The sequence below is a fragment of the Phoenix dactylifera genome, chromosome 7, assembly GCF_051530095.1.
Source record: "Phoenix dactylifera cultivar Ajwa chromosome 7, Ajwa_hap1_PhDact_Kaust_v1.1, whole genome shotgun sequence".
Lineage (NCBI taxonomy): Eukaryota > Viridiplantae > Streptophyta > Magnoliopsida > Arecales > Arecaceae > Phoenix > Phoenix dactylifera.
The window spans coordinates 600,164-614,133 of NC_143196.1; the positions used below are offsets into that span (position 1 = coordinate 600,164).

The 13,970-nt window shown below is 36.7% G+C and overlaps 1 protein-coding gene across 6 annotated transcripts in view; it reads left to right on the forward strand.

Moving 5' to 3' along the window:
• The window catches only part of ECA3 (endoplasmic reticulum-type calcium-transporting ATPase 3), a 46,371-nt gene that overhangs the window by 23,872 nt on the left and 8,529 nt on the right, over nucleotides 1–13,970 (forward strand). For all 6 annotated transcript variants that reach the window (XR_015967116.2, XR_015967115.2, XR_015967117.2 and 3 more), the window contains exons 20-27: nucleotides 1,787–1,898; nucleotides 2,288–2,386; nucleotides 2,469–2,614; nucleotides 6,996–7,053; nucleotides 7,662–7,754; nucleotides 8,986–9,036; nucleotides 9,179–9,310; nucleotides 9,604–9,705. Coding sequence is in view for 3 of the 6 variants with exons in the window: in XM_088700858.2 (XP_088556984.2) it covers nucleotides 1,787–1,898; nucleotides 2,288–2,386; nucleotides 2,469–2,614; nucleotides 6,996–7,053; nucleotides 7,662–7,754; nucleotides 8,986–9,036; nucleotides 9,179–9,310; nucleotides 9,604–9,705 (793 nt within the window). In the remaining 3 variants the exon portion in view is untranslated. The remainder of the gene's footprint in view (nucleotides 1–1,786; nucleotides 1,899–2,287; nucleotides 2,387–2,468; nucleotides 2,615–6,995; nucleotides 7,054–7,661; nucleotides 7,755–8,985; nucleotides 9,037–9,178; nucleotides 9,311–9,603; nucleotides 9,706–13,970) is intronic.

The following is a 13,970-nucleotide window of genomic DNA, read 5'->3' on the forward strand; positions in this document are numbered from 1 at the left end:
GTCCATGCCTAGTTCAAGACCCAGGCTCAAACTGAAAGACCTCCTATTAGAATGTTGTAGAGACCCTAGTGTGCAAAGATTAATCTGGGTTCCCCCATGTCTGCTCCATGTGCATTGTACCAAATCTCAAGTTTGATCATGTGCTCAATCATGCCAAATTGGTAATGGGCAAGGATTATAATAATGGGTTAAATATAAGACCTCTGATGGAGGAAGGGGGGGAGGAGACAAGAATATATAGTTCTTTGAAGATTATCTTTTAAAAATAAAATATCCTAGTGATGTATCACTGGGGTGCTCTTTGAGGCAAATTAAGTGAGACAAGGATATTTGTTATAAATATAACGTTTATCTATATAAAGCACTCTAATTTGACTTGCTAGTCAGGACCTACCGTGCTACTTGTGTTTTGTCTGCACATGCACTGGCAAAGAAGGATACACAAGTTTGTGGAAAAGATTTGTAAGTTGCATTGCTGAGATATGTCACTTTACTCAAATTCTAAACATATACTGGTTTGAATTACTTTATTACTAGTGCTTGAATATCATTAGCTTGATATTCTGGTCAGTTGTTGAGAGTAGTGGGGCCGGTACACCTGATTTGGCTGAACCAGGGCCAAAGCACTTGAAATATGCTAGATTGTATCCAAACGGGTCCTCAACCGGTTGATACCATTGATATTGATCGGAAGCCTTTTAAACCTTATTTTTGGTGTTTTTCATCATTTGAAGGTGGAAACCAAGAAGCCACTGGACTACTAATTGACATATCAACTACTAAATACGAGCTTATTTACATGGATGTCAAGTATATGCAAGGTATGCTGTACCGGTACTGGTAGGCGTACCGGTCGCCTACCGAACCGGTATAGTATTGGTTTGGATTGGTTTATAGCAGTACCGAACCGGCTAACAGTGCACAACGCGCTATGGCCACAGAGTGGAAAATGCCACAGAGCGGCAATGCCACTCTTTGGCGAACTGGATGCCACATAGTGGCATTAAATGTCCACTTTGTGGCATCCGGTTTGCAGGCGAACCGGACTGAACCGGTTCGGTTTCGTTTGGTACGCCTTTGTATTGGCCGGTTCAGGCCGATATGGGCTCTGCGGAACCAGACCGGTTAGAGACCGGACCGGTCCGGTACTGGCTGAATCGGCCGGTACGGGCTGGTTCAGCATACCATGAATATATGTCTATTTACTTTAATTATTGCATGCAAATAAGAAATAATTCTCTGTTTGAGTTCAATACAATACTCTGTAATTCAAATTCCTTGAGAATAAAAATTCATTTCTTAACTTTTATTCGAATTCTAGATTTTTGGGTTGGCTTAAAATATCAACTGTTAAGTTTGAAGGTATCCCGCAAATCTTAAAGGCTATTAAGTTTATTTTGCCCAAACATTGTTATGGTGCCCGCCGGATAGCAAAGGTCAATACATTCCGACAAGCATGATATGATTGGATTATCTTTGGTCAAAAATTTCCCAATTTGATCTTTTGAAAGACTGATGTCATGAGTTAAAAATATAAATATTCTCTTCTAATAAGACGATCTGCTTTCATAGTCAATGAGCTTATTCATTTCCTAGCAATGTATCTCCATGCAACATTCGTTGGTGACAGCTGGGTTGCACTGATAATATTGAACATCAAATAATTGTTGGCAGATGATCAAAGTTCTATATTCATCCTTCTGGTTAATGCCATTTAGCTATGAACTCTACCATTTTTTCCAGTCTTCAATATCTGAAACCTGCTAATCATGCTACTGAATGGCAGCTTTGCAGGAAAAGACACCTTGAGATGCTTGGCGTTGGCACTGAAGCGCATGCCCTTGGGTCTGCAGACTCTTTGCCATGAGGATGAGGCAAACCTGACATTCATTGGATTGGTATGCATTCACCTTTTCTCTAATTTTGTTAGTTAAATATGTGATTGGCACTAGTATCAGTACTTCTGAGTTTTGGCTTTATAAATTGTCTTATGTGTAACTTTTGAGTTTGGACTTTATAAATTCTCATATATATATATATATATATATATATTGTATCAAGCATTAAACTCCCTATAAATTTACTCTGGTACTTAGAGTTTTTTTCCTTCCTTTGGATTGATTTAGATGTATACTTTTATCTGCATGACCTTTCCTGGCAACGTTTTCCCATAAGTACAATCCTCCTGCCACTTGAACTGTTTCTCTTTGTGAAATTCTGTATAAATGTTGTCAGTGAAAGTTTACTAATGATCGCTTCCCTTCATTTTCTTGTGATCTGTCTTTAGGTTGGAATGCTGGATCCACCAAGAGAGGAAGTAAGAAATGCTATGCTATCCTGTATGTCTGCTGGAATACGTGTTATAGTTGTCACAGGGGATAACAAAGTAAAGAACATGATCTTCCTTGTTTGCTTCTTTTTATAGAATGTAATCCCCGTGATAGAAAATTAATTTTGTGCTATATTAGTCTACAGCAGAATCTCTGTGTCGGCAAATTGGTGCTTTCAAGCACTTGGATGATTTTACTGGGTGCTCTTATACTGCCTGTGAGTTTGAAGAACTTCCACCCATGCAACGAACATTAGCACTGCAGAGAATGGTTCTTTTTACCAGGTAGTTATTTTTTTTTGCATGTTTTATGCATTCTTCTGGAAGATGCAATTTCATGTCTTATACACTAGAGTGCAGTTAATGAACTTACAAGTTCTCTTCCAGATCTTCAGATTCCTTATCAAAAAATGTGGTACCATGACCACTCTTAGAACATTCTTGCAAATGTAAATTTCTTAGAGATATCCAAACACTTATTTCTTATTTTGCATCTTTAACATGGATAAGAAGTGGGGTTTGAAGACTCATATCTATTCATTATTAACAAATTAATCTCAAAATGGTTATTGAAGAAAACTCATTATACTATTGAATATATGGTTCTTATAAAAAAAAAAAAACTCTTCGTACTATAATTTAGTATTATGGGCTGTTACAGTATTCCCTATGTGATTGCGGTAATTAATATCCTATTGAGCTGTAGCAGTCAACCACCTTTAAACCAAGATTGCAAAGTTCGGCTGAAACTAACCAAAATTTTTGGTTTTGAACTTTGGCTGGTTTTGGAAAAACCAAAGTACAATTTTTATTTTTTGAACGACTATATTTGTTTATTATTTATAGAATTCATTGATATTATTTTTTAATACATTTATTCAATCACAAATTTATCTGTTAAGGCTTCAACCATCATATGTTTATTTGATGTCAAACTTGAAAGATTGCAACACAGCTTAGAAGTGGCGCAAAAGTAGGAAAAAGGGTGAGGGAGGGGGACAATTAGATAATTCAGAATGTATATTTTTGCTATCTTAGCTCTATTTATTTGTTTGTTTTTAGGATGCCATTAGTGATAAAGAAAGGATTACTTGTCATCATTTTGAAGGATCCTAGAGGTAGGGCCTTGTACATAGTGTCTCCATTCAAACTGAATAGACAGGTAGTGTTTGAGTGGTTTTTTTACTGAAATGTCATTCAAGCTTAATTCTATGTATTGCTCAAACTTCAATAGGGAAAGAAGACTTTGAGTGGAAATTATGCATGGTTATAAGATTTTAACCTAATCTATGTAAATTGTAATTGCAAATAACTTTATAACATAATACAATGATGTCAAATCACTTCCCTTGATTTCTTTTATTTTCCTTATTATTTGAATTTTTGACTGAAACTTCAAGCAAAGCTGCCAAAACTGGAACTCCATCTAGGTGACTGAAATCAGAAAAGGAAACCGGGCTTTAAATCCTTGCTTTAAACATTTTTTCTATATAGTAGTATAAAAAACATGCAAGACATGTATTTTAGCTTCTTTGTCAGAACCTTTCACCAACTCCCTAACTTTACAATTGTTATTGGCATTGAGAAGTACAACTTCAACTGCTTTAACGGTTTTGTATTCTGATGAATTTACTTAATGATCAGCATCATCAACTGTCCATTGGAGTTTGGAGTTGCCTGGATCTGGTTTGACATCCTTACTTGCATACAATCTTAAAACATTAGCTTGGTTGCTTTCAGTGCATTAAGGATCTAAAACAATTTGTCCCTTTACCATCTTTATTTCTTTCAGTTGTTGATTTAAATGCTAAAGACCCTGTCGATGTTCAGCATTGCTCCATTACCTATGCTTGTTGCAACCTTTCTTGGATTAGTGTGCTCCTCCTTTTTACTCGTTTTCCACAGAACCATTTTCAGCTGACTTCCCTACTAGGAATTTGTTTTGATTTAAGGATGCAAACCCGGATATGAATGTTTTTTGCTGAAAGTTTATGTTGCAGTAATTTGTTCTGATTGGGCTCAGATATGAAATTCTCTTGTTATTTTCTCGTTGATTGAAGTAACAACTGATAACAGTAATTTAGGAGAGGATAAGATTAAGTTGGAACTAGGAAATAAAGGGGGTATTGGGGGAAGAGAGGAAGAGAGAGTAAGGGAAGAGATAAGAACAACATCCCCTTTCTTCTTTTATTACTTTCTTACGTACAAGCAGAACTTTCAGCTAGCATCCTTCTGAAAAAAATGAAATTGATTCGTTTTAGGACACTTGAAAATAAGTAGTATCTCTTCAGATCTGAGCACCAAAGATTTGTTTTGGTGATATAGCAAATTGCAAATCAAGGTGTACGGTACTGTTGTGTGCTGCCTGGTACTGGGCAATTGTACCATATTGGTACCGAATTGATACTTGGTATAGGGGGCATACTATGTATCGGCACACTAGACTGACCCTCCGTACTAGGCCTATTGACGCTGTGCCAGCATGGTTCCTGTACAGGGTCCGATATAGAGATTACAACCTTGTCTCAAATAGTGAGTAAAAGATAGAAAGATTTTTTATAGTTGCACGCAAGGTTTTTAAGTATCAACCTGGTATGGGGAGTATCGAACCAGCTCTACACGATATTGATGTGGTACAGAGGTTCACTATGCTCCTATATTTACATTATGTGCTATGCCAACCCCAATAGCATACCATGTGTCTGTGTGGGAGCTTACTTACCATATTGACCTATACCCGAAGGTACCGGTGCAGGGTCCTGAACTAAGACTTAAAACATTGGCTGGACGTGCAAAAACTCCGAATAGTTATCAATAAAACTTGATTCTCAAGTTGGAAATAAATTGAACCTTAAGATGATCAAATTGTGTACATTTAAAAGTTGCCAAAGCCTTTCTGATTGGGTTCTTCAACTCTCAAGGACCAGTCATAGATGTTGAATAGGCTGGTCCTTGGCTGCTTTGTCTTGCATTAATGAGCCTCTTTGTTTGAAAGATATTCTTGACCTTTTGTTCCTGTACATAAACGTTTGGGATGCCACATTATTCTAATAGGAAGCCAAGCAACCACATATGGATAGGCATTCATCTAGCCACCATAAATAGCACGCAGGAAGCTTTTTTATGTGGTTGGGATGCATCTCATGAGTGCATAGCATGAGCCTAAGCACCCTTGCTTCATTAGCTTGCACATTTGGCCTGGTCAAGATGTAAGGCAAGTGGGCTATTATGGTAGGGCAGCTCAGGTGAAGTTAAGCTTCCATTTATTACATTGCCTACTTTTGGTGTGGTACGTGTGTTGTTCAATTTTGAGTTACAATTATTAGTGCTCAAGAGAGCATGAGGGGAGCGATAGTGAAGAAGGTGGAGGGTGTAGTAGCTTGTGGCGGTCAATGACCTTATTGGATGATGAGTTAGTGGGAATCTTTTGAAAACTGACAGTGGTTGAGAACTTGAGATAGTATGCTTCTTTCTCTTCTTTCTCTTTGTTCCCTCTCCTTGTCCTCCTCTCTTCCTTCTCCTTTCTGCTTCTGCCCCTTTTGTGGCAGCTGTTGATGTCAACACTACCCTCTGCCTGACAATCCTCCTCCCCTTGAATGTCTCCCATTCTCTTACTCCTTTCAATCTTGTCTCTCTAAGTCTTCTTCCTATTTTGTGAAATATTTTTTTAAATAGAAACCACCAAGGTGTTATGCAGTCCACTAACTACTTGCATATAATGGCTGTATTTTAAATGTTGAAATGCTAACTGAATATTTATTTGGAAATAACTTGCCTTGATTTCTTCTTATTTTTCTCTATTTATTTGGATTTTTATAAATTTTTGGCCACAATCTCTGAAACTCGGAGCAGCACTATCAAAACCAAATCTCTACCTGAGGGACTGTCACTGAAACAGAGTTTTAAAACCTTGATCATGAGCAAGCACATACTGACACAAAATAAGATTACTAAGAAACTCACTTTCAGGTTTTCCCCATCTACACTTAGTGTTCTTTTGAATCTTTTCTTCAGTCAACTCATAACCCTTATAGGACCATATGGGGTATGACTGAACTTTCTTTATGACTCAGCCTTGATGTTTTGTTAACTTAAATTTGGAAGGTTACATTTCCTGCAATGGTAAAAGTACATGCTATTACATTTAAAATCAGGCGTTCCGTTGACTATTTGGCACCAAGAATTCATCAGATTATGAATCTTGAATTTGTATGCTTTGAAGTATAGAATAGAAGTTGTTAATTGATATAAGTGGCATGCCTGTGAAGAAACTGAAGTACATGTCTTTTATTTCTTTTTTATTTTAATTCTCTCTATGCTGGGTTTTGACAAGTAACAGTTTAAATAATAGACTTCAAAAATTCAAATTCTTACTAATTCCTCTGAGGAGAGATTAAAAATTATTGTGGATGTCGCTTTCTGCGCTCATGCCATGATAACTTTAGGTATTGTTGCTGAGATGATGTGAATGTGTAATGTCAATCAAAATTCGTAACGTTGTTTATGTAATTAATTTTTTCCCTAATATTTCGCTATATATGGTCATTTTATTCTTTCTTTTCTGTCAATCCAAAGTAATACATATGTTCTTTTCCACTTTCCAATTTTCAACTGCTCACTTTGAGAAAAAGATTTTCATGCAAGCTGGTGCAATTGGATGGTTTAGGGTTGAACCTTCTCACAAGAAGATGCTGGTTGAAGCCTTGCAAAATCAAAGGGAAGTGGTATGGCTCTTACCTCATTAGCATTTCTTTATGGAGACTGTCATTATGTCTCTAATAGTTAATTGGTTTTGTGCATATAGGAAAATACATTGATATGACAGTTCTATGTTCTGGGTGAAATATATGCTGATAACTATTTCAGCTCAACACGTGTTGGGTGTTGTTATACGTATGTGTTTCTGGGGAAAACTAACCCTGCTTTTACACAGGAAAAATTTGTTCGCCTTTCTCTTGGAGTAACTTTATCCTGATTTATTCAGGTTAGGTGGGAAAAGTTGGGGTGGATAACCCTGAATAGCTTTATCCCGATTAATCCTCATCTGTATAATGTCCCTTTTGCCCATGGGACAAGCGGGCTGCAGAAGGTTGTCTGGCGAGATAACCCAGAGTAAACTGGGTTATCACTTCGTACTCTGTATGATGTATGAACCCAAACCAAATTTGGTCTGACTGTTCCCATAATGCTTAAACAAATTATATGTTTGTAATTTCTCATGCATACAGTTGTTTCTAGGGTATAAGATCCAGGTAACTAGAGATACTTTTTACTATTTTTTATGAGCTAGATTGCAATATAATGACATTGGAAAATTTCTCTTTTGTACTAGGTCGCAATGACTGGTGATGGTGTTAATGATGCACCTGCCTTGAAGAAAGCAGACATAGGAATTGCAATGGGATCAGGAACAGCAGTTGCTAAGGTATTCTTATTTTTGTCTAAATGCTGGAGATCCTATAGGTTGACTGTCTTGCTTCAGTACTCCTATAACTAATCACTTTTCCAGTAAGATTGACATGCTATTAATGTTATGAATATCAATGAAACTTGTGCCTGGAAAATTATGGAGGTTTCATGAGGGAGGGAGCATTGCCCACTTCAGCATCTCCATCATGTTTTGAGAATATAAATTATGCTTTCAAGCTAACCAGTTATTTAGCTAATATGGATACTCGCAACCTTTATGTTTCTTAATGTTTGGAGGGAATAATATTAAATTTGAAAAGAGTTTTCAGTGAAATAATACTCCACCATTTTCTTCTTTTTCTTTTTTTCTTTTTGGGGGAGGAGATGGGTCAGATTGCCACTGCCTGGCTTCCTAAAGCAAAACCTTTATTGGAAGTTTTATAGGCTAGATCAGACACGTCATGAATTAAGAGCATGCTTGGAGGTTGTAAGGATTATGTCAGGCTGGAGGACCAGATTGTTCTGAGAAATAGTGGTCTGACCACCTTGTTCTCATTGCTTAAAAATGAAAGCAATCAACATAGTTGATTTATCTAACATCAAGCTAGTCTGATTGTTGACTTAGAACATTTTGATTTCTCTGTGGTGAATCTTTGATCACTTTTTCATTTAAGTTGATATTAGTCAATCAGAAGGAGGGCTTTTAATTGTTCAATATCTAGATTCATGTGACAACCATGATATATGATATCAATGGATGTGCTACTGCTTATCTGATTTGTGATCATGCGATTTTTTATCATTGTTAATGGGGCCTGAACCCCATAACCTTTTCAATGATAAGAGAGATAATGGACTAACTCAATATTACTTATATGATTATTATTTGTTAAGATAAGCTGAAACCAACTTAAGAAGTGTGGGCATCAACATGAAGTCATAGATTTACTGCCTTTTGGTGGTGGTGGAAGTTGTGAAGGCTATAATCTGTTCTTGGAGTTAAGCATCTATTTTCATTCCTATCAAGGTCATATTCTCTGTTGCTGCTACCTATGCGAAATTCTTCCTTCAGTTTCAGGAATGTTATTTTAAGCTCCCTCTGCTTTGTTGACATTAATACAAAGTAGAATTTCTCTCTTAGCATGCTTCACTCTTTTGCGCTGTTGTGGTTTCTCATGGACTCTTAAGACTATTTGTCAGAAAGTTGTCAATGTTGATAGTTGAATATATTCTTTGGATTTTTCCAGAGTGCTGCTGATATGGTATTGGCTGATGACAATTTTGCTTCAATCGTTGCTGTAAGTATGTTGTGAGAGAGTCCTATTGGTCGCTTTATACTACAAATTATATATATATATATACACACACATATATATATATGTGTGTGTGTCTGTGTTTGTGCTCGTATTTGCAATTCATTGTAGATACAATTCTGAGCAGGCTGTTGCAGAGGGAAGGGCTATATACAATAACACAAAGCAATTTATCCGATACATGATCTCTTCAAATATTGGAGAAGTAGTTTGTATTTTTGTGGCAGCAGTGCTTGGAATGCCTGATACTCTAGTTCCTGTAAGCTCTTAATTTCAGTAATCCATTCCAGATATTTTTCATTTTATTCTATCTGAGGAAGTAGCAATATTGTATTCATATTATATTTTTGTAATTTCTGGTGTTTAATTTTTTAAATCCTAGAACCTCGAGAAGATTAATTTCTCTCTCTCTCACACACACTCACAGTAGCATACATGCTATGGTTTATTATATATTACCTTCTCTAAGAGCAAGCAATGTACATTGGTATGTAAAGCACTTCATTTTTGAACTTTGAGTGGTAACTTGTCATTTACCATTTCATTTTGCAGGTCCAGCTACTTTGGGTAAATTTAGTTACTGATGGCCTGCCTGCTACAGCGATTGGTTTCAACAAGCCAGATACAAATGTGATGATGGCTAAACCTCGTAAGGTATGATGCATTTTAAGAATTAGAAATAGAATTATCCTTTACCTATGACCACAATCTTTTGGATAAATCTTTATTTAGTCAAATTATGTTGGCCAATAGTAGATAAATGCTGAATATATCATAACCAATTATTCATGTAATAATTTGATTATTCATATGATTTATAGTTATACTCTCTTTTCTTCACCTTTTATCTTCTCTTTTCTCTGCTTTATTGATAGGCTTGCGCCTGTAAGCATCTAATTTGGTAGAGGCATTAGACAAGGCATTTCCCTATGTGGTCATCTGGCTAATTGCCTTGGGTCTGTGTGAACTGCCCTAGGCTTCGAACCTTAAAAACGGTGGCATAATTGGCCATGATGTCCCACCTTTTTGGAGCCTAAGCCATGCAATTTTATTAGGCTAGAAACCTCTTATGTAATGCTTGAACACAGTGGAATAGTGAATATGTGATACATGAGACTACCAGATATACATAAGTGTAATTAATAACCCTCTAAAATCGACAAGATAAATTAAGGACCGATGCCTGTAGATTCGGAAGTATAGTCATCTGGGTCTTTCAATTGTATTGCTTTACTAATATGCGAAAGGCAAACTGGTACCAATCTGGATTATGCTCCAGTTACTACAGTTTAATGGAGTAGCTTGATGCCAAAGAGTGAGGCAAGATAACTCTCTAGTATGAGCTATTATATAATACTTAGCTTTGTAATTTGAAAAAGATTTTGCTTCAAGATAACATGTTGCTGCTCTTTTCCATGCTAGTCACTGATTGACATGGTATGCCCCAAGGCATGTGACATGTTGGTGCATGGGCATGGACTTATCATGGCAGCATGGCCAGCATTAAATGATAGAGCTGACCCATGCACAGCCTGTGCCAGCTATCACGATACTAGCATGGCTGGCATTTCTATCCTTGGTTTCAACAAAAAAGAAGAGAAATAAATGAATGATGTTCTCTGCATATATCATGAAATGAACAAGAGAGTTGTATAGTGAACAAAATGAGGAGCACTAAGACACTAGCTTAGGCAGGGCGGTACGCTTTGCTCTCTCGCGACCTCTACTCTAATCAAATCAAGGCCCCTACGGAAGATGAAAAAAGGTGAGCACTGAAAGTGACTGGCCAAGAGATAGCTAAGTGAGCAGGGTATGTATGAGTTGATGACACTAAAGGGGATCAATATGGAACAGAGTTAAAATAAAACTTACTAGTGTATTACTGGTGGAAATGTTGGTTCAAGGAGGCATGGCTGATACATTGGGAGTATGCCACGTCATAAGCAACAATATGAAAGGTCATTCTAAAATCCTAGAAAGTAGTGGAAGGTCAAGGTCCTTTATTTCGAGATGATATTTGTGTTATTATATATGCATTGTTAAAAGCATGTTTAATAGCAGTAATCATGTCATATACATTAAGCAATATAATTGGCATTGTTGGAGGAGTATCATGAAAAGTGGGCATATCCATGATAATTGTACGTATCGGACTTGGACCTTACATCAACTAAGCCATGGGGTGAGGTCGCTGGGTTATTGGTTCAACCATTGGCTCAAGCAGTTGGAACTGAGCTTATTTAAAAAATGAAAGAAATAAAATAATTAAGAAAAAGCATATATTAAGTTGGACATTTATAAAATTTAGTAACACAATTTCTAAATAAAAATACTTCAAAATTTTTGAAACAATTCATTCCATAATAATCAATCGATTAGACCAACTTTAGATAAAATTATCTGACTCTTAATTGTTAATGATTTGGAATAGATCGGTTTTTTCCTTTCATATCTGAACACTAAGCAATTAGAATACCAAATTATCATTACTTGCCTGAAAAGTTTCTGAATTTTTTTCTTGAAAATTACTAGATAAAGCATTTTTTGTATAATTGATCAAAGAATTGATCTTACATTAAATGAGTAAAAAATAATATTATCTAATTTTTCAGAAAATTCTATAAAAAAAGAGGAAAAAATTGCTCATTTGCACTGGACTACAAGATAGAGTGAGGAATGATCAGTAGGCTGTGGGTTGGTAGGGGTGGGTGGGGTGTGGAGGGAGAGAGAGAGAGTGGTGAGGCTGGGCAGGGGGTAGGGCCGGGTACATGGCCATTGGTAGGAGAAAGTAGGGTTAGATGCTGGTGATGGAGACAGCTTAGAGAATAAAGAGAGGGGTAACCTGCCAAAGGAGGGGGCTTGAGAGTGAAGGAGGGCATAGATGTCCTCGTCCATGTTAGCAATTATGAGGTCTTCCACCATTGTCGTGGAGTCAGAGGAGGATGAGATAAGGAGGAAGAGATTGGACAATGTAAGGGATTGGGGAGAGTAAAGGTTAATTTAAGTGTCGTTTAGTATTACTTTCATTTTTCTTATTTTTTTTAAAAAAAATTATTTCTATTTTCTGAATTTTTAAGAATATAAATATGTTTGGTATAGTCAATTATTTTTGAAAATATAAATATGATGATGATGGTCTAGGCGGTGATAATGGAAATGGAGATAGTGAGGCTGTCCTAATGGTGCGACGGAGATGGTAGAGGTGATAGCGATGTGGCGATAGCGACGGTGCTGGTGGGGTCATCGACAATGTGGTGGTTGTGTGGCAGAGGCCGCGGTGGTGGCGGTGTGGCAGAGGTGGTGAAGGTGGCGATCGTAGCAATTATGGCTATGGTGGCGGTAGCAAGGATAGCGGTGGAGATGACAATGGTAATGGTGGTGGAAATGATGACAATGGCGTGACATTGATGAGAGGTGGAGACAACAATGATGGAGGTGGTGGCAACGACAGTAAAGATGACGACAATGATAGTTTCTGGGACGATGGAGGGGGTGTTGGTGGGGGTGGAAAATAAAAGACATAAGTGTCTTTCTCTTGAAAATAGTGAAAGTAAGAATTTCTTAGTTACATTCTTTTAGAAAAATGATGGAAATGTCTTTTAAAATATAGAAATTAAAACAGTAGCACCAAACATGTTTTTTGATTTGATTTCTGTGATTTCATTTTTAAAATAAAAATTAAAATAAAAGTGATGCCAAATAGGCCCTTACTTTTTTTAAATTTTTTCCTTGATATTAAAGGTTAAGTTCTTTTAAAGTTGTTCTAAATGAATATTGTGATTTAAGGGTAAATTTATCTTCTAGGCTGGTATAAAACTGCGTGGTTTTATAGCAACTAACTAGGTTGTTGGTTTAGCATAGAAGCCCACTGGTTGGATGTGTTTTGCTCAATTTTACAACTCTTCTGTTTTTTTTTTAAATTGAGCAACCAGACTGGCTTTAGGTCTGCTTCACCTGGTTTTCTGGTTTGACATTCCGGGCTTCTCCAATTATGATAACTATGAGGTGTGCATGGCTAAAACACTCTAATCAGGTGAGGGGCTGTTCTTAGACCAAAATACTGATTAAGCAAGGCTGATGAAGGAGTTGAATGCAAACACTGCCAGAAATTTTCCATGTTGAAATTGTATCTTTCACAAGTTTGCATCCATTTGATAGCAAGGGAAGCTAAGAACTACTGTTACGATGAATGAAACTAGAACAATTGTCATCTTTGTACCTGGGCATAGCATTCATTCTAGCCAATGCTATATTTCTAATTCTAGACCATGGGGAAAAAACTTTGTTATTTTCCTTTGACTTCATAGGAGGTTTTGATTTTATATACTCATTCTTAGCTCTCTCTCTTTGATAGAGAGACCCGCTTACCCTTAAATCACCTAGGCCTCAAAATACTTTTGGATGTACCAGCCAAGACTTGAACCTGGGATCTTTGGTTGCTAAACAGAGGAACCACTGAGGCAAAGCCTACTTCATCCCATCTTAGCTAATTGGAACTCAATTTGTTCTTGACAAGTCGGAAGCTCCTAAACATTTTCCTTGCCTTTTTGGATGTTAAAATAACAACTTCATACTAAGGCCTTGGGACTTCAATTGACATTTGTGATACAAGAACTAGGAGGACCATTATCCAAGTGAGTTGGTTCAGGAAGTTAGAGTAACTGTTGATAATAGGATGAGGGAACGAATATGGGTGGATAGTAACAAAGTGATTCCTATGATGAATAAAATAAGATATTTAACTGTTGAATGGGTATATTACTTTAGAGGACAAGTGTGGAAAAGGCCAAATCTAGGTTGCACCAGTAGGCATAGCATTGAAGAACATGGTGTTAACATATGCAAGGAGAGTTAATTTAGATTCTGAGGCAATTTCATTTGTACATTATATATATATATTCTTGATTTATGACTATAAC